General features: G+C 63.2%; 1 protein-coding gene across 1 annotated transcript; it reads left to right on the top strand.

The window, feature by feature from the left end:
- Positions 1-1,226: 1,226 nt before the first annotated feature.
- On the top strand, positions 1,227-2,155 carry BLOC1S4 (biogenesis of lysosomal organelles complex 1 subunit 4). Its single transcript, XM_051830061.2, has one exon. The coding sequence runs from the start codon at positions 1,281-1,283 to the stop codon at positions 1,896-1,898; it is 618 nt and encodes a 205-aa protein (XP_051686021.2). The 5' UTR covers positions 1,227-1,280; the 3' UTR covers positions 1,899-2,155.
- The last annotated feature ends 24,792 nt before the right edge of the window (positions 2,156-26,947 follow it).

The raw sequence follows: 26,947 nt of genomic DNA, 5'->3' as shown, positions 1-26,947 counted from the left end.
ATCACCGCCCCACGGCCCACCCTGACGCCGTCACCCTGGGGCAGGACTCGAGAGCACCAGCACGCAGACCACAGCGCGCGCTCATGTGGTTCCGGCCCAGGCCCTTCACGAGGTCACGCTCAGAATCCGGCTGCGGCTCTGGCTCTGCGTCCAGGCCTTGTTCCTGCGGTTACGGGAACAGGCTGGGCTCTCGCCACGTGGGTTTCTCCTCGGGCTGCTGACCACGGGGCAGCGACTGGAGGGACCGCGGCGCTACAGCGCACTGCCTCCAGCCACACACCATCACGTCTGCCTTCTCCTGCTGGCCCTGAGCAAGCACTGGGCCCAGCGGGCTGAGACACCCGTGTGGCCGGCGGGCGGTAGGACTCTCCGGAGGCTGTCCCGAGTGCTGACTGATGTCCTTGCAACATGCAAACCACACACGTACATTCAAGAACCCCAGCAGCTTCAAAATATAAAACCTCACAAGGACGTATGTCCTGAGGCCGGCGCTGCGGCACGGGTTCGCGTCCCGGCTGCTCCACTTCCGACCCAGCTCCCTGCTAGTGCACCCGGGACAGCCGCAGAAGATGGCCAAGTCCCCGAGCCCCTGCACCCGCGTGGGAGACCCGGGAAAAGCTCCTGGCCTCGGATCAGCCCAGCTCCGGCCGGGGCGGACATTTGGGGAGTGAACCAGCAGATGGAAGACCTCTCTCTGTAACTCTGCCTTCCAAATAAATCAGTCTTTTTAAAAAAGGACTTGGGTACTACGGCCTCTTCTAGCGTCCGGTTCGAGGGCAGACTTTGGTAAACGACCTAGACCTCGGCGCCTGACACTGCTCCCGCACACCCAGTGCCCCGCGTGTGTGCGGGGGAAGGGGCAGCGCAGGCTTTCCTGGGGGGCTGGGGGCCCCAGTAACTCAGGACGGCCACTCCGTCACCTGGCTCTCGGCGCCGTCACAGCGCACGCTCCGTGAACATGGCCTGCGTAGGACCACGGGCCGCCCGCCCGCCTGCTGCTTTCGCAGCTTGGGAGGAGACAGCCGGAGGCCTCCATCCCGCCCCGCTCGGGCCCCACGGCCGCAGCACAAGGCCTTGAGGCCGCCATAGCTTCTCCGAGTTCCTGTTCCGGTCCGCGTGCGTGCGCGGGCGAGCGAGCGAGCGTGCGCGCCCCCGGAGCCCGGACTCGAAGGCGGCTGCGCGTGCGCCCTGAGCGAGCACGGCGGGCGGAAGTGGGGGCGGGCGAGCGTGCGTGCGTGCGTGCGCGCGCGTGCGCGGGGAGCGCCCTGGGCCGCCCGGCCATGGCGGAGCCGCCCGCGGCCGAGGAAGCCGAGGCGCAGGGCCCCGGCTGGAGCGGCGGGGACAGCGGCCACGTGTCGCAGAGCCACAGCAGCGCCTCGGGGCCGTGGGAGGACGAGGGCCCGGAGGACGGCGCGCCGGGCCGCGACCTGCCGCTGCTGCGCCGCGCCGCCGCGGGCTACGCCGCCTGCCTGCTGCCCGCCGCCGCGGCGCGGCCCGAGGTGGAGGCGCTGGACGCCAGCCTCGAGGACCTGCTGACGCGCGTGGACGAGTTCGTGGCCATGCTGGACATGATCCGCGGCGACTCGGCGCACGTGGTCCGCGAGGGCGTGCCGCGCATCCACGCCAAGGCCGCCGAGATGCGGCGCGTCTACGGCAAGATCGACCGGCTGGAGGCCTTCGTGCGCATGGTGGGCAGCCGCGTGGCGCGCACGGAGCAGGAGGTGGCCAGGGCCGAGGCCGAGCTGGGCGCGCTGCCCAGGGCGCTGCGGCAGCTCCTGCGCAGCGTGGGCGGCCCCGGCTTCCTCGCCCGGCCGCCGCCGCCGGCCCCGCGCGAGCCGCCGGGGCTGTTCCGCACCGAGGACCACTTCCCGCGCCGCCGCGACGGGCCGCCGCTCTGAGGACCGCGCGGGGCCCGCCGGTGCGCCGCCTGCCACGGCCCCGGAGAAGCCGCCGAGCCGCCGCAGCCCTGCGGAGCGTGCTGGACGGGTCCGGTTCTCTAAGCCGCCTGCAGGCGCAGCGTCCAGCAGGAAGCCGGACAGCTCCGAGTAGCCGCGGGGTGCGCCTGCGCCGAGCTCTGGCCGCGCCTGGCCGCCGTAGCCGATGGTTGCTTTATAATCTACGTGTCAATAAAAGTTAAATTATTGTTGGTTTGGAAGTAGGCGGTGGTGTTCCCGGGAGAAAGAAAGAGGCTGGGAGGTGCCCCGTTGTCTTTTTTTAAAGATTTATTTATTTCAGGCCGGCGCCGCGGCTCGCTAGGCTAATCCTCCGCCTTGCGGCGCCAGCACACCGGGTTCTAGTCCCGGTCGGGGTGCCGGATTCTGTCCCGGTTGCCCCTCTTCCAGGCCAGCTCTCTGCTGTGGCCAGGGAGTGCAGTGGAGGATGGCCCGAGTACTTGGGCCCTGCACCCCATGGGAGACCAGGAGAAGCACCTGGCTCCTGCCTTCGGATCAGCGCGGTGCGCCGGCTACAGCGGCCATTGGAGGGTGAACCAACGGCAAAGGAAGACCTTTCTCTCTGTCTCTCTCACTGTCCACTCTGACTGTCAAAAAATATACATTTATTTTTTACTTGAGAGAGTTAGGAAAGACAGAGAGAGAGAGAGAGAGGTCTTCCATCCTCTGGTTCACTTCCCAATTGGCTGCAACAGCCAGAGCTGTGCCGATCCGGAGCCAGGAGCCAGGAGCTTTTTCCGGGTCTCCCACGAGGGTGCAGGGCCCAAGGACTTGGGCCATCTTCTACTGCTCTCCTGGGCCACAGCAGAGAGCTGGATCGGAAGTGGAGCAGCCAGGACTCGAACCGACGCCCATGTGGGATGCTGGCACTGCAGGCCAAGGCATTAACCCACTGTGCCACAGCGCAGGCCCGTGTCTTTTTTTGTTTGTTTGTTTACTTGAAGGGCAGAGTCAGAGGAGAGAGGTTGTATCCACCGGTTCACTCCCCTTGTGGCCACCAAAGCCAGGGGGCGGCCGGGAGCCAGTACTGGCCTCCACGCGGTGGCGGGGCCTAGCGCTAGAGCCGTCTTGGGCCTTCCCAGGTACATCAGCAGGGATGCGGGGGCTTGAACCGGTGATCCCGGCCAGGGCGGGGGGGAGGGGCGTGGCGGCGCGGCGTGGAGGCCGACACAGCGGGTGGTGTCGCCCTTAGCGTTCCTCATTGGGGAGGCATCGCTCACAGGAAGCAGCGCCTGGATTTAGAGGCCGAAAGCGCAGGCACCGCGGCTGGCACGGGGCAACCCCGGACCCCGGACCTGTGGCAGCCTCCTTACACACACCCGAAGGCTGTACTGGAAGGCAGTGAGTCGCGGGGAGTTAGGGCACTGCTGCGGCCGGGAGAGAAGCTAAGTCCCAGGAGGTGCCAGCCGCAGCGTGCTGTGAGCGGAGACCTTCCCAGTCCCAGGGCTCAGTTACCTGCAGCAGAGGGGGCCGGCAGATGGAGGACCTCTCTGTCTCGGCCTCTTTCTAACTCTGCCTTTCAAATAAATAAATAAATAAAACTAGGTTGAGAAAATTAGAATAGTAACCAATAGGAACGGTAATCGGCTCAGCTGTTGACTTGATTTTAAGTTTACTTGTGAGGCAGAGTGGCCGCTCCGGGTGCTGGTTCACTCCCCATTTGGCCTCAGCAGCTGAGCTGGGCCAGGCCAGGTCAGGGGCCAGGGGCCTCCGCGTGGGCTGAGCGAGGACTCGGGTTCTTGGGCGGTCACCTGGAGTGGGCAGCGGAGACGAACTTGAGTGCACGCCCTGTCCGAGGAGGACACGGCCGGCGTCCTGGTTGGCACTTAGCCGCTGTCAGGCGCTGCGTGGGGCGATGGCAAGTTCTTGTTGAGGAGGAGGAGAAAGATGGGCTCGGGATGCCGGGCAGGCAGCACAGGTCCCCGCCCCGCCAGACAGGCCAGTGGGAAGCCCAGCGTGCCTGTCCCCCACTGCCCCCTGCTCGTGGGCTGGGCTCCGTGGGCTCTGTGGGGCTTGTTGGGTTCCCAGCAGGAAGTCCAGCGTGCCTGAGCCCTGGACCAACGGGACAGGTGGCGAGGCAGACGCGGAGCTCAGTCAAACGTGTCCGCGGGAAACCAAGCTCCCTGGAGCTAAGGACGCGGAAGGAGGGTCGGGGTTCTCCCAGGAGCCCCCGGGCTGGCCTGCGCGTGCGAAGGTCAGATACCAGGGGCAGCTTCAGCCAACCCAAGCCTTAGGGGCTGCAGGTGCTCGCGGGGGTCCAGGGAGGGCGTCTCCCTTAGCCACGCCCCGGGAATGTGCAGGCCAGGCGTGCAGCATTGCCTTTCCGAGAGCAAGAACAGAGGTTTCCAAGCTTTGCAAGGTGGCCGAGCAGTCGGGGACGCGAGGTGGGGAGGGCGGGGCCGTGTCTGGTGCAGGCACAGCTGCTGCCCACCAGGGGGCGCTGCGGGAGCAGGAAAGGCCTGGGAGGGCCGGTCCAGCCTCTGCCTCCCGGAACCCAAGGCCCTGGCGTTGGAGCTGCAGAGCCCCGGGACCCTGTCCATCCTGAGGGGCTCGCGGGGTGCAGAGTAGGGGCTGCAGCAGTGGCTCAAGGCACAGAGCGGGGAGGGGCAGCACCGGCGGCCCGCGGTCTGTGGCTCTGGCCAGTGGCCTTTGCCTCTTTGGAAGGGCTGCACCCGTTTCTTTCTGTACTTGTCTGTCTGTCTCCTCCACGAGGGCACGGATGACGGCCATTGTCCATCTCGTCCATCTCAGTCCGCGGCACCGGCACCGTGCCCAGTGCAGAGCAGGCTGTCCCCTGTCTCGGGTGAGTGAGTGGAAGGGGATGGTGAGGACGTGTGGGCGGCTGGCAGGGAGACAGAGGGCCCGCGGGCTCAGCTCCCCAGGTCAGGACTGGACGTGCCCTCCCCGCCCCTGCCCTGAGGTCCTAGCACGTCCCATAAGCCGGGTATCGCTGGCCGGATTCGCCTCTCGTCCGGCCCTGTGGTACTTCAGCCTGACGAGAGAGCTTTCCTACCACCCGCCCCTGGGCCTGGTCCTCCCCCTTCTTCCCAGTTCAGCCTCACGCGGGGAGGAAGACCCCTGGGGTCCCAAGCAAAGGAGAGACTCGCCAGCACGTGGGTGCACACGCATACATGCCCACACGCATAGCACACGTATCACACACATGTGAACACAGCTGTACTCATACAAACACGCATACGCACGTATAAGCATGTACACAGAGTTGTGCGCACACACACATGAGGGCACACACATGAGCACACGTGCATGTATATGCACAGTCATGCTGGCATGTACACATGCTAACACATGTGGACACAGTCATACACACAAACGTGTACACACACGCATGTACACAGAGTTGTGCAGGGTAAGCACGCGCACACACATCCATGCACACACACGCAGAGACGCCACCCCTGTGGCCTCTCTGGCCTCTCGGTCCTGTCCTGTGGCCCAGGCTCCCAGGTCGCTCCCCTACCGCAAGTGTCCTGGGGTTTCTCGGATCTCCCGCGTCTCCCTCAAGGAGGCGAAGCCACAAACCCCGCGTGGCCCCCCCTCCCGGCCTCTGCGGCAGCCCCCGCCCAGCGGCCCCACCTGCTCGGCCCCCCCCCCAGAAGACATTCGCAGGCCGGTGTTGGACCTGGTGGTCGAGACCCCCGCCCCCACCCGAGGACTCGGGCCCCGCCCCAACTCCCCTGCAGCCATCACTCAAGCGGTTGAGTCGCTGCCAGCCCCACGGCGGCCCGGCTGGAGCCCCTGGGTCCCGGCTTGGCCTGGTCCGTCCTCGCTGTCGCCGGCACTTGGAGAGCGAGTCGGCGGGGGAGCGCCGTCTGCCCCTCGCCGGCGCTGGTGACGGATAACGAAGACAGCGCCAGGCTCTCGGTGCAGAGCCACTTCACCTGTTCCCTCCGAGACTGGCACCGGCCGCACTGGGAAGCCCGTCAGTGTTCTGGGGAAGAAACTCCCCAAAGCTGTCTCGCAACGCCGAGGCTTTCGGCAGACGTCAGTAGCAGGTCGTTTCCTGCCCCGCTGCGAATGGAGATCCCAGCGGGGTGGAGTTTCTGGACCCTGTGTGTGTGCACGCACATGTATGTGTGTGCATGTCTGTATGTGCACACGTGTATGTGCACTGTCTCTGCGCATGAATGCCTTCATGTGCATGCCCGCCTGTGTGCATGTGTGTGCGTGCCTTGTGCATGTGTGTATCTGTGTCTGTGGTGCATGTGTGTCTGTGTGTGTGTATGTGTGTCTCTGTGTGTGCATCTGTGTGTATGTGTGTCTCTGTATGAGTGTCTCTGTGTGTGTGCATCTCTGTGTATGCGTGTCTCTGTGTGTGCATGTATGTCTCTGTGTGTGCATGTGTGCATGTGTGTCTGTGCATGTGTGTGTATGTGTGTCTCTCTGTGTGTATGCGTGTGTATGTGTGTGCATCTGTGGGTATGTGTGTCTCTGTATGTGTCTCTGTGTGTGCATCTGTGTGTATGTGTGTGCATGCATGCCTGTGTGTGCATGTGTGTGCATGTGTGTGTGCATGTGTGTCTCTGTATGTGAATGTGTGTATGTGTGTCTCTGTGTGCATGTGTGTATGCCTGCCTGTGGTGCATGTGTGTATGTGTGTCTCTGTGTGTGCATGTGTGTATGTGTGTCTCTGTGTGCATCTGTGTGCATGTATATCTCTGTGTGTGCATGTATGTCTCTGTGTGTGCATGTGTGTCTGTGCATGTGTGTGTATGTGTGTCTCTCTGTGTGTATGTGTGTATGTGTGTGCATCTGTGGGTATGTGTGTCTCTGTATGTGCATGTGTGTGCATGCCTGTGTGTCTCTGTGTGTGCATGCCTGTGCATGTGTGTGCATGCCTGTGCATGTGTGTGCATGTGTGTGCGTGTGTGTGCATGCCTGTGCGTGTGTGTGAGTGTGTGTGCGTGTGTGTGGACATGAGGATGAGTGAGTGGAACTTGCTGCCCTCTGCCTGCTCTGGAATCCTGAGAAAGGCGTTCGCACTGGAAATGGGCTTCTGATACTTTTTCAGCCAATCAGCTTTGGGATCCTTTTTTGCAAGTGGTGGTAAAACAGGCAGCCCGGGCTGGGCTCTGCCAGTTCACGCACCAGGCTCAGGCCCTGGGGCGCCGCGGGCTTTGCCCCTTGCTCCCTCCTGCGTCTCCTTGCTGTGTCCTGAGCGCGGGGTGCTGCCGGCTCCCTCCCGGAGCTGCCGTCTCTGCCGCGGGGCTGCCCCCAGCCTCTGGCGACGCGGAAGCCCCAGCACGCGGCCCCCACAACCATGGGACTTCAGGCCGGGCTCAGCTGAGAGGCCAGAAAGTGATAAAGCCATGCATGCACGCTCGCATGTTGGCCGCTTGAAAGTGCGTGCCACGTGACCGTCACCAGCGTCCATCCCCAGGACCGAAACCGTTCCCACGAGACCCTCGGGCCCATCACGTCCCAAGGCCCCGGCAACCTCTGTTCTCCGTGATCCAGGCCCTCCGGCACCTCGTGCCATTGTCTCCTGTGGTGCCGCGTGTCCCAGTCTTTGCATGGCCGGGAAGGTCCCACTGCGTGGATGCGTCCGTGTGGCTTAGTCGCGCGTCCCGCCGGGCACGGCCTGCTGCTCGCTGGTGTCCCGCTTGGGACGTGCACCCCAGGACCTGCGTGGCCGGGCCGGGTGCTCCCGGGAGTGCCGTTTGGAAATTGAAACTGCAGATCATGTGTCTGCCCTGGAGGGGGCGGGGGAGGGAAGGCAGAGCTGGGTGGGCGACTTCTCTGCGTCAGACTGGCTGTCTGTGGGCTGGCCCCGCGCAGGCTGTCTGTGGGGCTGCCCAGGTGCAGCTCCGCGCAGGGCCCAGGCTGTGGCTGCAGAGGCACGGCCGGCGGGCGTGGCCTCCGTCTCTGCCCTGCCGGGCCCGCCCTAATAAAGCCCCGCTTCTTCCCACTGCTGAGCTCAACGAGCTATTCTGAGCTCCCTGCACACACTCGGGCCCTCTGTCTGCCCACGCCACCCTCTGGAGCCCTCATAATGCGGCCCTGTTCTCCCAGCCGCACAGCCGCCCGGCCTTGGGGCCTGCCCTGGGAGGAGGCTGTGCCAGCCCCGGGGAGGCTGCGCCTTGCTGGGTTCCAGGAAGGCGTGCGTGCCGTGTGTGGCCAGAGGCAGGGGCACCTCCCCTGCGGTAGCACCCTTGGGGGTTATGGGCAGAATGCGGGGTCAACGGCTGGGCCACGGCTCGGCTCCCAGGCCCGGTGGGCTGCTGCTGTGATCCTAGGGGCTTCAAGGCTGAGGTTTGCTGTTTGCTGCTGGGATGGCGACCTGCCTCTGCCACTTCCTGGCTTCCCCAGAGTCCCACAAGGTGCTGGGCTCAGCCGAGGCTACGGTCAAGACTTGGGAGCTGAGTGAATGAACTGACCACGCTAGCCGAGCAAGCGGTCACTCTCTGACCCCAGGAACCCCCGTGATTTGATGAGACCAGGCACCCCGGAAGGAGAGAGGCTGCCTTTCTCTCTTACCAAGAGCCCTTATATATTTAGGATTTATTTATACATGTAGTTGAAAGTGAGAGAGAGAGAAGAGAGACCTTCCATCTGCCTTGTGCACTCTGGAAATACCTGCGACAGCTGGAGCCGCACCAGGCTGAAGCCAGGAACCAGGAGCTCCATCCGGGTCTCGCATATGGGCGGCAGGAACCCAAGGACCTGGCAGTGACTGCTGCCTCCCAGGCACACTAGCAGGGAGCTGGGTTGGAAGCAGAGCAGCCAAGACTTGAACCAGGCACTCTGATACGGGTCGCAGGCCTCCCAAACAGCAGCTCAACCCTCTGCGCCACAGTGCCAGCCCCTCCCTAACATATATATTATTTATTTATTTATTTATTTATCTATCATCCCTGCTTCCTTGCAGGGTGGTGGCCCATGGGTTCCCTGCCAGGAACCAGAATCCACAGGGAAGCCTGGCCCGGCACACACGGCTACTTGATGACTGTTAATTGAGTGAAGGCACCAAGGCCATTCATGCCGTCTGGTAGATTTCAGGTCACCCTGGCTTTGTCCCACCTCAACATCTTGGCACCTGCTGGTCCCTGGGCCTGCAGTTCTGCCCCCCACCCTCACGTGCAGAGGTTCCTCTCTGGGCCCCGACAGCAGCAGTCCCACCCCAGGTGCTCTCCCAGGTGCACCGGCACACTTCCTCCCTAGCCCCCCTGCTGGGGTCATCCCTTGCCCACCCCTTTCCATCACAGTGGGGGTGCCTGGCGCCTCGGGCCTCAGCACCACGCTGGCCCGCGGTTCCAGTGGAGTAGACACTTCCTGTGCAGCCAAAAGCACGTGAGCCAGGGACACTGGAACTTGATGCTACGTCCATTGTGAGGAGGAAGTGGACTCAGATGCAGCACCTGGAATTCCTGGAGGTCACGGCTGGCCGGAGGTGCAGGCACCAGGACCCCGTCCTCCGCTCACCTGTGCACTGGCTTCTGTGAGGAGATGGAGGGGGAGAGATAGACCGACAGACAGGGAGGGGGCTCCTGCCTGCCGGTTCTCTTCCCAGATGCCTGCAACAGGCCAGGCCAGGCCAGGTCAGAGCTGGGAGCCAGGAACTTAATGCAGATCTCCCAGTCCCTGGGGCCATCACCTCTGACTCCCAGAGTCTGCCCGGCAGGAAGCTGGGTCAGAGCCGGAGCCGGGAATTGAACCCAGGCCCTCTGGTGCGGGGTGCAGGTATCTTAACCACTGGGTCCAATGCGCATTCCCCATCCAACAGGTTTTTATCCAGTGCCCGTTGGCTGTAGAGGTGGTCCTGAAGCCAGTCCCCACACCGTCTACCTTAAACATGTGTTGTGTTTGTGATGTTTTGAGGGGCCCGTGCTGTAATGCACTAGGCTAAACCTCCGCCTATGGCGCTGGCATCCCTTATGGGTGCTGGTTTGAGTCCTGGCTGCTCCACTTCCAATCCAGCTCCCTGCTAATGTGCCTGGGAAAGCAGTGGAGGATGGCCCAAGTCCTTGGGCCCCTGCACCCACGTGGGAGACCTGGAAGAGGCTCCTGGCTTCAGCTCCAGCTGTTGAGGCCATCTGGGGAGTGAACCAGCGGATGGAAGACTTTTCTTCCCTCCTTCCTTCCTTTTTTTTTTAAAGATTTATTTATTTATTTGAGAGTCATAGTTACACAGAGAGAGGAGAGGCAGAAAGAGAGAGAGAGGTAGAGACAGAGAGAGAGAGAGAGAGAGGTAGAGACAGAGAGAGAGGTCTTCCATCTGCTGGTTCATTCCCCAAATGGCTGCAGTGGCTGGAGCTGTGCCAATCCAAAGCCAGGAGCCAGGAGCTTCTTCTGGGTCTCCCACGTGGGTGCAGGGGCCCAAGCACTTGGACCATCTTCCACTGCTCTCCCAGGCCACAGCAGAGAGCTGGATCAAGTGGAGCAGCCGGGACTTGAACTGGCACCCATATGGGATGCCGTTGCTTCAGGTGACGGATTGACCTGCTACACACAGCGCCCCCCCTCCCCCAGTGTTTTTGCGCCACCTGGCTAAGGTCGGCAGGTGCAAGCCAAGCTGTGTGGGGACAGAGACGGAACGAAGCCGCCCCTCCCTTTGGCGCCTGCAGGGAGCAGCTCTGAGCGCTGCCCCCCCCCCCCCCCCCGCTGCCTGTTCCAGAACCCCTTCTGCTCCAGGCAGATAAGGAAGCCCAGAGCCGCCCTGTCTCCCGCGCTGCCCTTGGGTTTGCCTTCCAGAACGTGCGGTCGCTCTCAGGGCACCAAAGTACGCGTGCCGTTCACTTAGGGTCTATCCTGACACAGCAGTAAGTTCTGAAATGTTGTTAACGGCATGGAAAAATTCAGCCCTTAGTTTGCAGTGAAAAAGACCAGGAAACTGCGTGGAAACCGGCATGTGCTACGGATGGGAGCTGGCTCGACTAAGACCCGCACGCTGGGAGCAGTCGGCCACTGTCACTGGCGCTGGTCCTCAGGCTGTGGCGTCAGCAGTCGTTTTCTTTCCTCCCCCTGTAGCTCGTGCTCTGGGTGTGTTCTTAGATGGGGGAAAGGGCTGCTCCGTCAGGCGTAAGCAAACCCAGGCTCATCAAACGTGCGTGGGCCCGCCTGAGGCTGAGGCCAGGAGGTCTTTTTCTTTCTTTTCCTATTTTTAAAGTCTTGGTTTTCTGTGCTGTTCCTCTTACAATCGGCCCCGTGTTCTGGTCGTTTTCAACCCACTGAGCTGCACCACCCCAGTGCCAGCCCCATTTCTAGATGACCGGATCCTAAACCTGCCTGGGGACAGCTGTGTGTCCCTGACGCCCCCCTGGAGCCTCGGGCCTGCTTCCTCCACGTCTCCCCCTGCACCGAGCCCCTGCCTCCCACCCCCGGGCAAGGAGAGGTGGTCCCAGGCTGTGCGGGTGGCTTTGCCCCCTGAGATGCAGGTTCCTGAAAACCCCTGGGCAGTAAAAGCCCCAGTGAAATGGGAGTTGGCTGCCTGTAGTGTCACCACGGCGACAGCTGGGCCAGCCCACCACCCACCCTGCCTGTGGCTCCCTGACCAGGTTGGGGGTGGGGGTGGCTTTGAAGCTGACCCAGACTTGCCAACTCTTTTTTTTTTTTTTCCCTACCAAAGGCTTTAAAAAAAAGATTTCCTGATTAATTGACTTGAAAGGCAGCGTAAGAGAGGAGAAAGACACAGAGAATCTTCCATCTGCTTGTTCAATCAACAAATGTGCGCAACAGCTAAGGCTGGGCCGGGCCAAAGCCGGCAGCCAAGAAATCCATCGGGGGCTCGCACGTGGGTGGGTGGGCCATCTGCTGCTGCTTCCCGGGCGCATTAGCCGTGAGCTGGGTTGGAAGTGGAGTAGCAGGGACTTGAACCTGCATCCTGCGTGGTGGCCTACCCTGCTGCAGCCCAACACCGGCCATAACGACATTTTGATAAAAACTTCCATCCGGGGTCACTGCCTTTCTTAGAGCAAAGACTTCCTCTCAAACTAGGGGAAGGGCCAGGAAGGACAGCTGCCCGCTGCCCACTGTTGCTTCCGAAACCATTTGGTGAAGACCCCATCGAAAGAGGAGGCTGGAACGTCCGCCAGCTGGCGGCGCGGGGGCCGGCACGCAGGGACTGGAGCCCACCCTGCTACCACCGGGCGTTATGCTGGGGAAGGAAGCCAGACACAGACGTCCAAGACAGGCCACTCCATAGGAACGGAAAGTCGGTCAGTGGTTGCCAAGGCCTGGGGTGGGGGCAGGGAATGGCTGTGGGGGTTTCTGAGGGTGACAGCTGTACCACACTGTGACCGTGCTCAAACCTGCACTGCGGCCGGCCCCGTGGCCTGGCGGGTAAAGCCACTGCCCGAAATGCCCGCATCCCATTTGGGCGCTGGTCCATGTCCTGGCTGCTCCACTTCCCGTCCAGCTCTCTGTTATGGTCTGGAAAGCAGTGAAGGATGGCCCGAGTGCTTGGGACCCTGCACCTGCGTGGGAGACCCAGAAGAAGCTGCTGGCTCCTGGCTTTGGCCTGGCCCAATGCTGGCCATTGTGGCCATCTGGGGGTGAACCAGTGGAGGGAAGACCTCTCTCTCTGTCTCTTCCTGTCTGTCTATAACTCTGACTTTCAAATAAATAAGTATCTTTAAAACCCACTGCATCATATACCTTAATTTATTTTTTTAAAAAATATTTATTTATTTACTTGAAAATCAGAGTTACACAGAGAGAGAAGGAGAGGCAGAGAGAGGTCGTTGATCTGCTCGTTCACTCCCCAGATGGCCGCAACAGCCACAGATGGGCCCATCTGAAGCCAGGAGCCAGGAGCTTCTTCTAGGTCTCCCACATGGGTGCAGGGCCCAAGGACTTGGGCCATCTTCCACTGCTTTCTCAGGCCATAGCAGAGAGCTGGATCGGAAGTGGAGCATCCGGAACTCGAACCGGTGCCAGTATGGGATGCCAGCACTGCAGGTGGTGGCTTTACCCCCAAGCCACAGCGCTGACCGCATACCTTGATTTCTATTTCCTTGAGGGACAGAGTTCTTGTCTGCTGGGTCACTCCCTGAATGCCTGCAATGGCCAGGACAGGGCTGGGCTGAAGCCAGGAGCTGGGCACTCCATCCAAGCCTCCCACGTGAGTGACAGAAACCCCAGGAGTTGACCCTTGCTGCTGCCTCCCAGGGCCTGCATGAGCGGAGGTGAGGTCGGGGCCACGCCTGGCGGTGAACTCAGGCACTGCCCTGTGGGATGTGGGTGTCTAACCGCCTGGCCCAGCCCTCTGTGAATCATATGTCAACAAGAAGTGCAACAATGTAACAAATGTAGCAGCTCGCAGTTGTGTAAACTGACAGTAGTCAGTGTCATTCTTGTCATTCCGCAAGTGTTCTGGTGCGGGTCCTGTTCAAAGCAGACCTGCTGCCCGACTGTGCCTCCTGCGTTTCTGCTCCGCCCTAGGATTTTCTGTCCCAAGTCCAATGTCACCGCGCTGGGTTCACCACCGCGGAAGCAAGAAAAAGCCGGCTTCCCTTCACGACAAACTTCTGCCTGCGTGCTCGCTGCTGGACGGGCCTTCCAGGCTGCCTGGAGCTGGGGAGCAGGGCTTCGAAAGACCCAGGTGCAGAGAAGCAGGTGCTGACCCAGGGGGTCCTCGGCCCACAGGGAAGGTGACACCCCAGGGGGCACGGGTGGCCTCCGACGCTGTCCTCCGCGCCGCAGCCTGTGAAGTCCACTCTGTCTTTGCCCGGCCCCGAATCCCTGAGGCCCTGCTGCACTTGTGCTGTTGGCTGGGAGTGGACGTTCGTATACAACATGAGCCGGAAGTGCAGTGTCACAGCTGGGCGACGGGGGCAGCAGGAGGGCACCCGAGAGAGGGGCCACTCGGGGTGGGGGGCCTGTGCCCTCCACAGGCAATGAACTTGGGGCTTCTGGGCAGGGGGTTGGCTGCCAGCCGCAGTCCGGGTGGTGGCAAGAGTCAGGGGTGGGCAGGACCAAGGCTGGCTCCAGAATGTTCCAGGGGCCTTAGGGGTGCTTGAGGACCAAGGATCCACGCAGCCTCGAGAGACAAGGGTCCCATGTGTGGAAGCTTGTGGGGCGGGGTCTGTCCTCGCTGCCCCCACTCCCCCGCCATGACTGATTTTGGCATGCCACGCAAGCATGTGGCTGAGTGCTGGCAGGCCTGACCCTGCCCCCCGATGCTGTGTGGGCACGCGGGAGCGTGCAGGGTGCCCAGGCAGCACCAGCACTGGTGCAGGTGTGTTTGGGCGGGCAGGCAGGAGCCAGAGTGACGGCCAAGAAGGCCTTGCCGGCTGCAGCTCCGCCCACCTGGCCGTGTGTTTCGGCAGAGCTGCCCTGGCCCAAGGCCTCAGTGTCCAGGCCTCCCCGCATCCGTGTTCTGCCCTTGCTCTGCCTCTGCCCCTGAGCCCGGGGTCCTGCCCCGCTCCTTCTCCACTCTCCAGCTCCCTGTCTCTGTCTCAGTCACCTCCCTCCAAGGCGGGGCTGGCCTCAGGCAAACACGGCTCAGCTGTCCCCACAGCCACAGCCTCCCCTCCCTGCTGGCGCCAGGCAGGGGGCCTCTGGGCAGCCATCTCTGACACAGCTCATTGTCGCTCGGTTTTTATGAGGCCTTAAGGAGTCCATTCAGTGGGACGGAGCTGCCCTGGGCGTGGGGACAGACATGACCATTAAAAGGTTTCGAAGCCAGCACGGCTGGCACCGGGGTGCCCGGGAGCGTGAGTGACAAGGGAGCCCCGGGGAACCGCCCGCTCGGCCTCGCTGTCTGCCAGACCTGCCCAGCCCACGCCTCCTGGGTGCAGCCTTGGGCAGGCTGCACAGATGGGAAACTGGGAAACAGAGGCCAAGGGAGGGTCAGTGGGTGGCCTGAGGTCACGCACACAGGGAGGGCTGGCCACTGCCCTGCCTTGGGCTGAGAAGAAGGCCGGGAGGAGACCTGAGCCACCAGGCCTGGGAACAGAGGAGGGCTCTGCACTCCCACCTGGGAGGGAGCTCCCAGACGCAGGGTCCCTCCTTGACGTGATCCATCCATCCATCCATTCATTAACTCGTTCATTCATTCATTCATTCCACGCCCCTCCCTGGGCGTGGCTGCGAAGAGGACCAGGCCGCCCTGTCCTGCCCATGGCCATTCCTGGAGGTCACACCCTTCCCACCTCCCTTCGAGCCAAGGAGCCCCCTCCCAGCTGTTCACAGACGTGGTTCGCCTGGATCCACCACTCCTCCCCTCGGAAGCAGAAGTGGATTCAAATCCAGATGTCCTTGGCTCCTGCCATCAAGCTGAGCCGTGGCCCCGGGTGTCAGCCACAGCTGAACCCCAGGGACAGCAGCGAGAGCAACCGCAACCACAGGCGGCACCCCTTAAAACTGCCTTCTCACACGTCATCTCCCTGATGGGGAGACAGGCTCAGCCCACAGCTCGCGTGAAGAGGGGGCCAGGCTGGGCCTAGTTCCTGGGCGGGGACAGGGTCCCCTGCACCCTGCGGCTCCCCATCAGCGGGGTCGCCCACTGGGGCCGTGACAGCCGGCAAACATCAGGGCAGGAGGGAGGGGCAGCTCCAGGGAACCAGGTCCAGCCCGGCCAGCCCGCTCGCCCTCTTGCGCTCAAGCTGCCCAGCTCCCGCTCAGGGGTGGCTGGCCCCGCCCTGGGTGTCCTGCCGAAGCAGGCGTGACTGTGGGAGCAGGTGCAGTGCCCTCTGCCCTCCCCACCTCCCGCCACTCCCACGCCGCGCCTTCCTCTCTTTCGTCACCGCCTGCCGTGGTGGCACTGCTCCAGGGAGTTCCTGGTCCCCCCAGAGTCAGCCCCTCCACTGTGGGCGCTGTGTGGTCACCACCAGCTGGGTCACCTCCAGCAGAGACCCCACCCCATCCCCGGGGGCACTCAGCTTCCCCCTTTTCCTAGGTGAGGGGCCCAGACTCCAGCCGGTGCCAGGCAGAGGTGGGAGGGACTCCGCAGGGGTCCATTTGGGTGAGGGGAGGCCTGGCTGCTACTGCCCAGCCCAGAGTCCGGCTGCCTGCCCGGCGCGGGGTCAGGTCCCGGCGCTACCCGGCCTCCTCATGACGGCTGTCGCCAGGAGGGAGGAAACAGGCAGAGTGGCGAGGAGACACACTGGCCACACAGCCAGTACGTGACACAGCGGGCATGCGGACGCTGCCCATTTGGTGCCTGGCTGCTGTCCAGCTCCTTCATGGGTACGCCTTGCTCAGCTCTGAGAAACCGGAACCAAGAGCCTGGAGCCAGGACCACTGATGTGGGAGCTGACGGACGTCCGAGCCCAGCCTCTCCTGCCCAGGGCTGTGTGGCCTGGGACGTGGTGCTTAACCTCTCTGGGCCTCGGAGGCCTGCTGCAGCCTCGTGTAGGGATAAGCATCTCTCCGCGCTCACTGAGCACCTTCTGTGTGCATGGCTGGGGAGCACAGGCGGCATCTCCATCGTTGGGGGCGGCGGTCCCGCAGACCAGGTGTGGACGCACTTTGCCAGCCACGGCCAGGACCCATGGCCATCTCCTGTGACTGCCTCTGGGCACACTGAGGGCGCCTCACAGTGAGGGTTTGGGAGACGCACGCTGGGTGTGAGGGAGCCCCAGGCGGGAGGCAGTGTGTGAGCAAAGGTGGGGTGGCTGCGCAGGTGGGGCGGGGCCCGACACTCAGATGCTGCCCTCTGGGGCCCTGGGGTGGGGATGTCCTCTCTGTGTCCCTTGGGTGGGGACAGGGTGACAAACATCCTCGTCAGGCCTGCAATCCCCGGGCACGCCCCACAGCGCCGGGTGTCCTGTCGGACGGCTTCCGCTGGCTGCCCTGCCCTGCCCAGCGCTGATTCACCCGTCCAGCGAGGTCCAAAGCAGAGCTGCCCACCGGCTGAGCTGGGAGTGTCCATAGTCCATCTTTCATTTCTAGAATCTTGTTCTTTCTGAATATAAACACGATATTGCCTGTGATAAAAATGAAATTGGGAGGAGTCAGCGTTGGGCAGTAGTTGAGTTAAGCTGCCAGCCACGACGCCGGTATCCCATGAGGGCGCCGGTTCGAGTCCCGGCTGCTCCACTTCCGATCCTGCTCCCTGCTAATGCACCTGGGGAAGCAGCGGAGGACGGCTCAAGTGCTTGGGCCCCTGCACACGTGTGGGAGACCTGGAAGAAGCTCCCAGCCATTGTGGCCACCTGGGGAGTGAACCAGTGGATGGAAGACGTCGTCTGGGGACAGCTGGGTCACCCCGCAGAGTGTAGACCAGCAGATGTGTAGACCTGGGCTCAGGGTCGGGCCACGCGCCTACCTTGCACAGCTGCCAGAGGAATTCAAGAAAGAAGCAGCAGTACTGCCGCGCGTGAGCTGGCACCTGCAGGAAGTGCTGTCCGGACGGCGGGCCGGCAGCGGACACCCGGCGCGAGCAGCGAGCCTGCGTTTGACTCACCTTGGCCTGGGAGGGGCCCTGCAGCGGGGGGTATTCTCCCCATTTGACAGATGTGAGGACTGAGGGTCGGGAAGGCTTGGCGTTGTAGCTGCACTGTCCCAACAGCTGCAGGCAGAAGCAGCCCAAGCGGGCATCGCAGACGGACGGGAAACCCGCAGCAGGGGCTGCTGCTTGGCCCTGGGGGAGGGGAAGGACCGACGTGCCACCACGTGGACGCGTGTCGCGAACGTCCTGCCAGGCGGAGCCAGGTGGCCACAGACAGCCGGGGTCGTCTGAAATCCCTGGACCAGGTGCAGCGCAGGAGCAGAGATTCGGGCTGCTGGCCTGGGGGAGGGGCTTGAGGGTGCCCTGGGTGTGGGTGTCCCTGGGGCAGCAGAGATGTCCTGGAAGTCAACAGCGGTGATGGTTGCCCCCCGGGACTGTGCTCACACCGCTCTACCGCACACGTGCAGTACGGGAACCTCCCCTCAGTCCCAGCTGAAGAAAGGGATGTCTGGGGACGGGCTCGGGGTCACACGCCGGCGGCTGTCGGAAGACGGCTGCACCTCTTGGCTCACGTGACCGCGGCCATGCTGCCCCTGTGCCCGTCGCCCTCTCCGGAGTACAGGGGGGCGATGGACGGCTGGGTGGAGACCAATGGCCCGATCTCCCTCGCCGGCCAGCTCTCTCCTCACCCCTCCCGGACGCTCAGGTAACGCAGGGTGCAGAGCTGTGCTCCTTCCAAACAAGGCGCAGGGCAGGGCGTGGGGCACAGCGGCGAGGACCAGCTGGGGCAGCCCCTGTGCCGCATCAGGCGCCTGGGCTGGAGCCCGCTCTGCTTCTGTTCCAGCTTCCCGCTGAAGCCCAGCCTGGCAGGCAGCGGCGATGGCTCGGGCACGTGGGTCCCTGCCACCCACGGGGAGACCCGGTCGGAGATCCTGGCTCCCGGGTTTGGCCTGGCCCAGCCCCAGCTCTTGCAGGCTTGAACCAGTGGATGGAAGAGCTCTCTCTCTCTCTCTCTCTTTCTGAAGTTGTGCCTTTCAAATTATAAATAAATAAATAAAAACAAAACAAAACAAAAACGCAGTCCTCACCCTCTCCCTGCTCTCCAACATCCCCAAACCAGAACGTCCCGTTGCTTGGGGCCAGCGCCGTGGCATAGCGGGTAAAGCTGCTGCCTGCGATGCTAGTATCCCGTATGGACACGAGTTCAAGTCCCGGCTGTTCCAATTCTGAACTGGCTCCCAGCTAATGTGCCTGGGAAAGCGGCCGAGGATCCCTCAAGTCCTTGGGCCCCTGCACCCCCGTGGGAGACCTGGAAGAATCTGGTTCCTGGCTTCAGCCTGGCCCAGTCCTGGCCATTGCAGCCATCTGGGGAGTGAACCAGCAGATGGAAGACCTCTCTCTCTCTCTCTCTCTAACCCTGACTTACAAATAGCTAAATAAATCATTCAAAACAAAAACAAAAAAGAAAGACAAAAAGAGAAGTCACTGCTCCCTCAGCGTCCTGTCTGTGACACCCACGCCCCAGGTCCACGCGTCATCCTCCCAGCTCCTGGTCCCCGGTGGTGCCGGCTCCCTCCCACTGGTCAGTGGCCTGTGAATGGGGCCCGGGAAGTCCCCCACAAGGGGCTGCCAACATCCCGGCCGCCCCACACCTCCTCCAGCCTGCCGCTGGAGGTCTCCCTGCCGCAGCCTCCAAGGGGCGGGGCCCCCAGACAAAGGCGGCTCTGTCCCAGGCCGGGGGCTCCTCGTGTCACCGTGCGGCTGGCGCCTTCCCGCAGTGAGGGTGGGGAGAGCGCCCCATTTTCCTGCGGTGCTCAGCGTGAGAGGGGTGGGACGCAGCAGCCTGCGTGGGGTGTGGTGGAAGCCGCCCGGCTGTGCAGCTCTCCCCCGTGCCTGAGCACGCGACCACACTGAACACGGACACGTGTCTGCTTCCACGCGCCCACACTGCCGCCGTCTGCTCGCGACTGCAGGTTTGGGTGTTCCCTAAATCTTTTTTTTTTTTTTTAATTTTTTTGACAGGCAGAGTGGACAGTGAGAGAGAGAGAGACAGAGAAAGGTCTTCCTTTGCCGCTAGTTCACCCTCCAATGGCCGCCGTGGCCAGCGCGCTGCGGCCAGCGCACCGCGCTGATCCGATGGCAGGAGCCAGGTGCTTCTCCTGGTCTCCCATGGGGTGCAGGGCCCAAGCACTTGGGCCATCCTCCACTGCACTCCCTGGCCATAGCAGAGAGCTGGCCTGGAAGAGGGGCAACCGGGACAGAATCTGGCGCCCCGACCGGGACTAGAACCCGGTGTGCCGGCACTGCAAGGCGGAGGATTAGCCTAGTGAGCCGCGGCGCCGGCCAAGTGTTCCCTAAATCCTTACGCTGAGTGCTAACCACTGTGGGGTGACTTTGGAGAGGGGTCCCCAAGAGCCCCCCCCTATAGAAACGACCCCAACGGCGCATGCTTCCTGGGACCGTGTGAGTTCAGCGGCTGGCGGTGCTGGCCACACTGCCGGCGCGAATCCGCTGGTACGGGGGCCTTCCAGCCTCCAGAGCTCCGTGCAGCAGCCTGAGCTGGCCGAGACCTCTCCATGCCTGTCCCAGCAGGCGGTGGGCACCCTGCCAGGACGCCCCATCAGGACCCACCGGGCACATGCAGGCTCAGCCAGCCTGTCCCTGGGCACCCCTGCCCCCCCGAGCGCCTCGGCCACACCCCTCCTCTCCCACCTGCACGGCCCCTCGGGCCCCCATGCACACTTTATCCCACACTCCTGTGCTCATAGCATGTTTGCAAGCGTCACCCACCCGGCCAGCCCTGGGGCTGCCCGCTCACAGGGACGCAGGTGCTGAAGACCTGATGACCTGGCTGTGACCTTGCCACGGCTGGGCCAGGGCGGAGGGGAATTCCAGTGGGTGGGGCAGGGAGGCGGGGCGAGTGGCTGCGAGGGGTGTGTGTGTGTGTGTGTGTGCGTGTGTGTGTGTGTGTGAAGGGGCAGGTGCAGCCAAGGACACGCCGGCCCTGACCGCGGCCGCTCCTCACGTGCAGTGCGATTCCCCCAGCCCATTCTCCACTGAAGCAAGAAGCCAGAGACACAGGCCCGTGAGGACCGGGTCAGAGCAGGGGTCGCGTCGGCATCGGGGGCATTGGCAGGAGGGACGCGGGGAGCCTGCCAGGGCCGGCTGTGTTTTGTGTCCGATTGGAGTGGTGGTTACAGGGCCCATGCATTCGGCACAAGCTCACCAGACACTGAAGACCTGTGTGTGGGTCGGCTTTGTGGCACAGTGGGCTAAGCCTCCACCTGCGGCATCGCCATCCTGTGTGGGCTCTGGTTCAAGTCCCAGCGGCTCCACTTCCGATCCAGCTCCCTGCTAATGGCCTGTGCAGGCTCCCTTGCAGCCAGGTGTGGCTCTCGCCTGCATCCTGACCAATGAGACAAAGGACAAAGCAGTGACCTGGGCTTTGCAGGAAGCTCGTTAAACAGAGTCCAGAACTGGTGGAAGCTCTTTTTTTTTTTTTTTAAACCTATTCTGCCTTATTTCTGCTTCCTTCCTGGTATAAAGATATGATGGCTGGAACTCCAGCAGCAATGTTGGACTGTGAGGTGATCCTTAGGTTAGAGACAAAACTCAGGAAGGCAAAGAGATGTGCTTGTTCCTGATCCCGTGCCAAGGGTGCCTTGGTGGACGGTGGCTTAACCTTTTGTCTGCCTACCTTGTGACCCCATCCCTCCCCCCTGCCCTGTCTCCATCATCTTCCCTTCCCATCGGCCTCACCCATCAGCCCCACTAGCTGATGTAGCTCCAAGCATCGCTCTGGTCCACCCACTTCCACCCCTCGCCACCATCGCCTGTGTCCCCGGCCCCTCCCCCCGGCTCACTGGCACAGTATCGTAGCCGCGCGCCTCACGGCAGCCTCACCATGTCTGAAAGCTCCCAGCGCGTCTTTGCCCTGTGGCTTCCTGCCAAGCCGAGGGCAGCCCTGCACCCCCTGCCACACTGCCCGGTCTGCAGGGCCCAGCAGGTGCAGGGACAGACGGGACACGTGGAGACCCTCCAGGAGCCAGCAGCCCCGTGAGAAACCCAAAGGGACGGTGGTGGACGGCGAGGCGCCCTCTGCCCTCAGGCCCCCGTGAGCTGTTCTCTCTGCCCGGCTGTTGCTCCCTTCCATCTGGCTGGGCCAGATTGGTCAGTCAAGTTCTGTCTGGTGAGCCCACGTGTGCTGTTTGCCTCTCCCACCGCAGCCAGCTGCCGGTTCTGGGGATGACGTCACCGAATGCCGGCTCGCTCAGCTCCCGGGATCGCGTGGTGCGTGGCGGGGGCTGGCTCCACGAGTCAGGCGGTCCTCAGGTTCCCAGGGGACCTGGGCAGGGATGACGGCCAGGGTGTCGGCTCGCAGAGCGTGGGCCCCCTGGGCCAGCCTGGGGCTGCAGGGCAGGCAGACCGCCTTCCTTCCCAGCCCCCCAGGGACCTGACACACCGAGCGCCCCCGGGGCAGGGCTCCATCCACACCTGGGTCCCTCGGAAGCCACAGGTGTGCTGCCTGGGGGAGGGGCACCCCTGCCCCCAGAGATCTCCCGTTCGCACAGGCAGCTGGGGGAGAGGACAGCCTGCGCCGCACACCTGGACGTGCGCACGGTCGAATGAACCGGGCGGGCCTAAAGCAGGCAGCGCGGCCTTGTCTCTCCTGGAGGCCCGTGCTGCGGTCATTTCTCCCCAGAGCTATGTCTGCTGTCTCCCCGGTGAGTGCCAGGGGCGCCTCCCGCGCGGAGAGCTCGCCAGGGCACCGTGGAGCCACCCCCATCCTCTCCTCTGGGCACTCAGGGCCCCGGGGTTCTGCCTGGACCCACAGCCAGCAGGGACCCAGATGGGCTCGGCCTCGGTGCCGGAGCAGGGGGCTGTGGGGCCTCCGGGCACCCACAGGAAGTCGGTGGCCTTCAAGGCTGGAGCCCTTGTGAGGGCCCAGCGGGTGTTCTTCCTTCGAGGGGCTGCACCTGGTGAGTGGGGGCGGGGGTGGAGTGGACAGAGCCTGGGGTGCAGCAGGGCACCCCCACTTCTCTCTGCACCCGCTCGGCGGTGCCACTGCTGCGCGTGCTCACCGCCTGCCTTTGCACAGGTCAGCTCCTCTCGCCCTGGCAACAACCCCCGGGGGCAGCTCTGCTCAGCGCCTTGGCTTCACAGATAAGGACGGTGAGGGCCGGGCTGCCCTCACCACACAGCGTGCCCGGAACCCAGGCAGTCTGGCTCCGGAGCAGGTGAGCAGCAGAGGGAGGAGGCGGAGCGGGCGAGGGTCGCTGTGACCGGTGCGGCCTTATCCTTACCTGCGCCGTCTGACCACAGCCATCCTGTGCCGCTTGTGGTAGCTTCTACTGCTTCTGGCTCAGAGAGGCTGATCGACTTGCTCCGTGTCACACAGCTGGTGACTGACGGGGACATCCTGAATGCCGAGAAGTCTCCAGGGCCTCCCATTCCTGAAGGGCCACAATTTTAAAAAATTTTATTTATTTGAAAGGGAGAGTTACAGAGAGAGGAGAGAGAGGGAGAGGTCTTCCATCTGCTGGTTCACTCCCCAAGTGGCCACAATGGCTGGGGCTGGGCCAGGCCAACACCAGGAGCTTTGTCCGGGTCTCCCACGTGGGCACAGAGACCCAAGCACTCGGGCCATCTGCTGCTGCTTTCCCAGGTGCATTAGCAGGGGGCTGGACGGGTGTGGGGAGCAAACCGGACTAGACTGAGTTACTGGAATTAAGACTTATTCTATGCATCTGCTCTCCCACAATATGGCGTTGGGAGAGAAGTAAACAGCTTCCGCACAGCTGCCTCCAGTTCAACTAATAAACTGTAGGACTTGCTCCTGATTGGAGGAGAGCAGCGTACTCGGCGTGTGGGCAGCCGAGTTAGGATTGGCGGAGGAGGACTATAAAGGAGGAGAGAGACGGCATGCACCGGGGAACATCTATGGGGAACATCTAAGGGGAACATCTAGCTGAAGGAACACCTGTGCAGCCCCCCGAGAGAGCCGGCCGGCGGTGTGCCGCTCCCCTGCGGAAGTGGGGAAAGCGGCCAGGGGGAACCGCCCTTCCACGGAGGTGGAAGGGATAGTAGCCAACCCGGGAAGAACCAGCAGCAAACCCGGGGAGGGCCGAGCAGACGAAAGAACAGCGCAGGGTCCTGTGTCGTTCCTCCACGAAGAGGGGGAGCGACAGACGGGAAGTGGAGCAGCCGGGGTTTGAACCAGCGCCCGGATGGGATGCCCGCCTCCCAGGCGGCGGCTTCACCTGCCGTGCCACAGCGCCGGCCCCTGAGGACCACAGCTGAACCGCAGCGAGGACTTCGTGTGTGGGTGTGGGTTCAGACCAGTGCCGACGTGGGAAGAGCCGAGATTCTCTCACGCGGGTTCTGGCACACGGCCCAGGCTTCGTCCCAGGAGCTGTGGCTGAGAACTGAGCACGGCAGGCAGCCCTGCCAGCCAGACCCAGCTGTGCTGTGAGGTCCTCTGACGAGGAGCCCAGCGGCCACCCTGCCCTGCGTGGCGGGCAGGGCGGGGCAGGGCGGGGCTGACCTGCATTCCAGCTCTGGCCTGTCACTCCCTTGCTGCATCACTGGGGGCAAGGCCCTGCTCTTGGGTGGACACTGGGGACTCCAGGAGGAAGGTGGGCCTGTGAAGACAGTTGGGGGGGGCTGGGCAGTCACATCCCTCCTTGCTGCTTGTCCAAAGAACCAGGGCGACCGTGGGAGAGCCCAGTGCCCCTGCCGTGCCTGGGACCTGGGAAGGAGCCCCGGGGCCACCGTGGGAGAGCCCAGTGCCCCTGCCATGCCTGGGACCTGGGAAGGAGCCCGGGGCCACCGTGGGAGAACCCAGTGCCACTGCCGTGCCTGGGACCTGGGAAGGAGCCCGGGGCCACCGTGGGAGAGCCCAGTGCCCCTGCCGTGCCTGGGACCTGGGAAGGAGCCCGGGGCCACCGTGGGAGAGCCCAGTGCCCCTGCCATACCTGGGACCTGGGAAGCAGCCCGGGGCCACCGTGGGAGAGCCCAGTGCCCCTGCCGTGCCTGGGACCTGGGAAGGAGCCCGGGGCCACCGTGGGAGAGCCCAGTGCCCCTGCCATACCTGGGACCTGGGAAGGAGCCCGGGGCCACCGTGGGAGAGCCCAGTGCCCCTGCCGTGCCTGGGACCTGGGGAAGGAGCCCGGGGCCACCGTGGGAGAGCCCAGTGCCCCTGCCGTGCCTGGGACCTGGGAAGGAGTCCGGGGCCACCGTGGGAGAGCCTCTGTCTTCCCACAGCAGCCACCCTGCCACAGTGAGGGGCTGCGGGCACAGGCTCGGGGGCCGGACACCGGAGCTCGGTTCCTCCTGACTGCCACCATGCCACCTGCCAGCTGTGCGGTCTTGGCCAAGTTGCCCCGTCTCTCGGCTTCTGGACCCGTCCAATGCGGAGCGTGGCACAGTGCCTGGTGGCTGCTCACTGTGCACAGAGAAGCTGACGGGGACAGAGGCCGCAGCATTCGCTACCGTTTGTGAGCACCTACTGTGTGCCAGTTCATGATGGCAGCACGTGTGTCTCTTTCTCCATGTGTGTAGGCGGAACAGCTATGTGCCTGGTTCAGGGAGGCGAGCTGGCTGGCTGCTTAGGGGCACAGGGGTTGGATCGGCACCAAGGACCCCTTTCTGTGTTTTCAATTTTGACTCATGTGACTATTTTGCCTCCTTAAAATTTGCATTAAAACTAGACATCAGTGTTTCACTTGGTCCTCAAAATGGCCTGTGAGAGAGCACTAGACCACTGGGCACACAAAGGGGAGAGAGGTGACGTGACTCGCTCCGGGTCACGCAGCGACGTGAAGTCAGCGGCGTGGTGCCACCGTCCCCTGCTGTGCCAGAGAGGGGAGCCCCGCCATGGCCCCGCGGTGGCCTCTTCCCGCTGGGCTGCAGCTAAGGCGCTGTCTCCAAGCTGCTGGGCAGGTGGCACCTGCTGGGTTTGCAAACCCGCCCTGCAGGCTTCAACTCCGCAGGGGGGAGGAAAGAACAAAAATAGGCGGCTGAGAGGCCCGAGGCAGGCTGTGGGCAGCAGCGCGTGCCTTTCCCGTGATGCTCAGGGGCGTCCTTCCCCGAGCTGTCCCGGGTGCCAGGCCCCGGGCTCGGTGCCCACAGGAGCTCACAGCCTGGTGAGTCTGGGATGGGGGCCCAAGATGGGCTCGTGGTGGCGCTTGCACGAGAGGCCCCAGCCCGGGGGCTGCCAGGACGGCAGTCGGAGCGGAGAAGAAGACAGTGTAGGCAGTGGGCGTGGCCCCGGGGGAGGAGCAGGAGTGGCTGCGGGCACCTGGGGGCACTGGGCAGCCAGGGGGGGTTGCAGAGCGGGGTGATGCGGCTGGAGGGTGCCAGGGCTGTCCTGGGGGGCTCTGCTCATGCTGTCCCAGTGACCAAATGGCCACTCCTCGGGCGAGGGCTCTCTGCCTCCACAGCAGCTGCCTCCTCCCCACCGGGAGCCCTGATCCCCGGGGCCCCCAGCCGGGGACAGTGGCATGGGGATGCACCCTCCCCCCGCAGGCTTCCCGTCCACAGGTGCTGCCCAGCGTCGCCTGGTGTGGACGCTTCCTGTGGCTGCTCCCACTCCCACTGGCAGGTAGCCGCTTAGACAGGACACACCTACGTTCCCACAGGTCTGGAGTCAGACGTCTGACCCGGGTCTCCCCGGGCTGTGGTGGGCAGCCTCAGGGTGGCTCCCAGGCCCCCATTTTCTTGCCTGTCCCAGCTGGCAGAGGCCGCCACGTCCCTTGTCCGTCTTCACGGCCAGCCTCGGCGGCCCGAGTCCGCACGTCTCATCTCTCCGATCCGTCCTTCTGCCTGCCCTGCGTAAGGATTCTTGTGACGGGTGCTGACATCAGCCGTGTCACCCGATCTTTACTATTTTAAAGGTTTATTTATTTTATTTGAAAGGCAGAGAGAGAGAGGGGGGGGGGTGTCTTCCATCTGCTGGTTCACTCCCCAAATGGCCACAATGGCTAGACCTGCACCGATCCAAAGCCAGGAGTCAGGAACTTCCTCCAGGTCTCCCACTCAGGTGCAGTGACCCAAGCACTTGGGCCATCCTCCACTGCCTTCCCAGGCCACAGCAGAGAGCTGGATCAGAAGTGGAGCAGCCGGGACTCGAACCTGTGCTTATATGGGATGCTGGCACTGCAGGCGGCAGCTTTATCCACTACGCCACAGCCCTGGCCCCACCCCCATCTTCTTGTTGCCCCTTTAGCCACGCCAGGCCACAGTCACAGGTTTCCATGGTTAGGACATGCCCATCACTGGGATCTATGGTCTGCAGGCGCTGTCGCAAGCCCCTTGTAACAAAGCCTTGTGCCCAGGAGGGCTCCCAGGGCCACACCAGCTCTCGGCTCCTGGACAGGGCAGTTTCTGGACAGCCACAGCTGGGTTCGAGTCCTGCCTCTGCCACTTATTTCTGTGTGACCTTAGGGACATGCTGGTCCCTTCAGGAGCCTTGCTTTTCTCATGACCCGAGGGGCGTGGGGCCCCATGGGACCACTAGGCAGGTGTGGGTGCCTGCACACAGAAGGTGCTTGGGAAAGGAGAGCTGTTGTGGTGAACAGGGGGCTCCAGGCCTCCCTCTGCACATGAAAGAGTAATTATAACCCCCTGCTGCCCCAAAAGAGTC

This window comes from Oryctolagus cuniculus, chromosome 2 (assembly GCF_964237555.1).
Source record: "Oryctolagus cuniculus chromosome 2, mOryCun1.1, whole genome shotgun sequence".
Taxonomy (NCBI): Eukaryota; Metazoa; Chordata; class Mammalia; order Lagomorpha; family Leporidae; genus Oryctolagus; species Oryctolagus cuniculus.
Note: the sequence above shows the minus strand (reverse complement) of the source record. Positions and strands in the feature narration are given on the sequence as shown.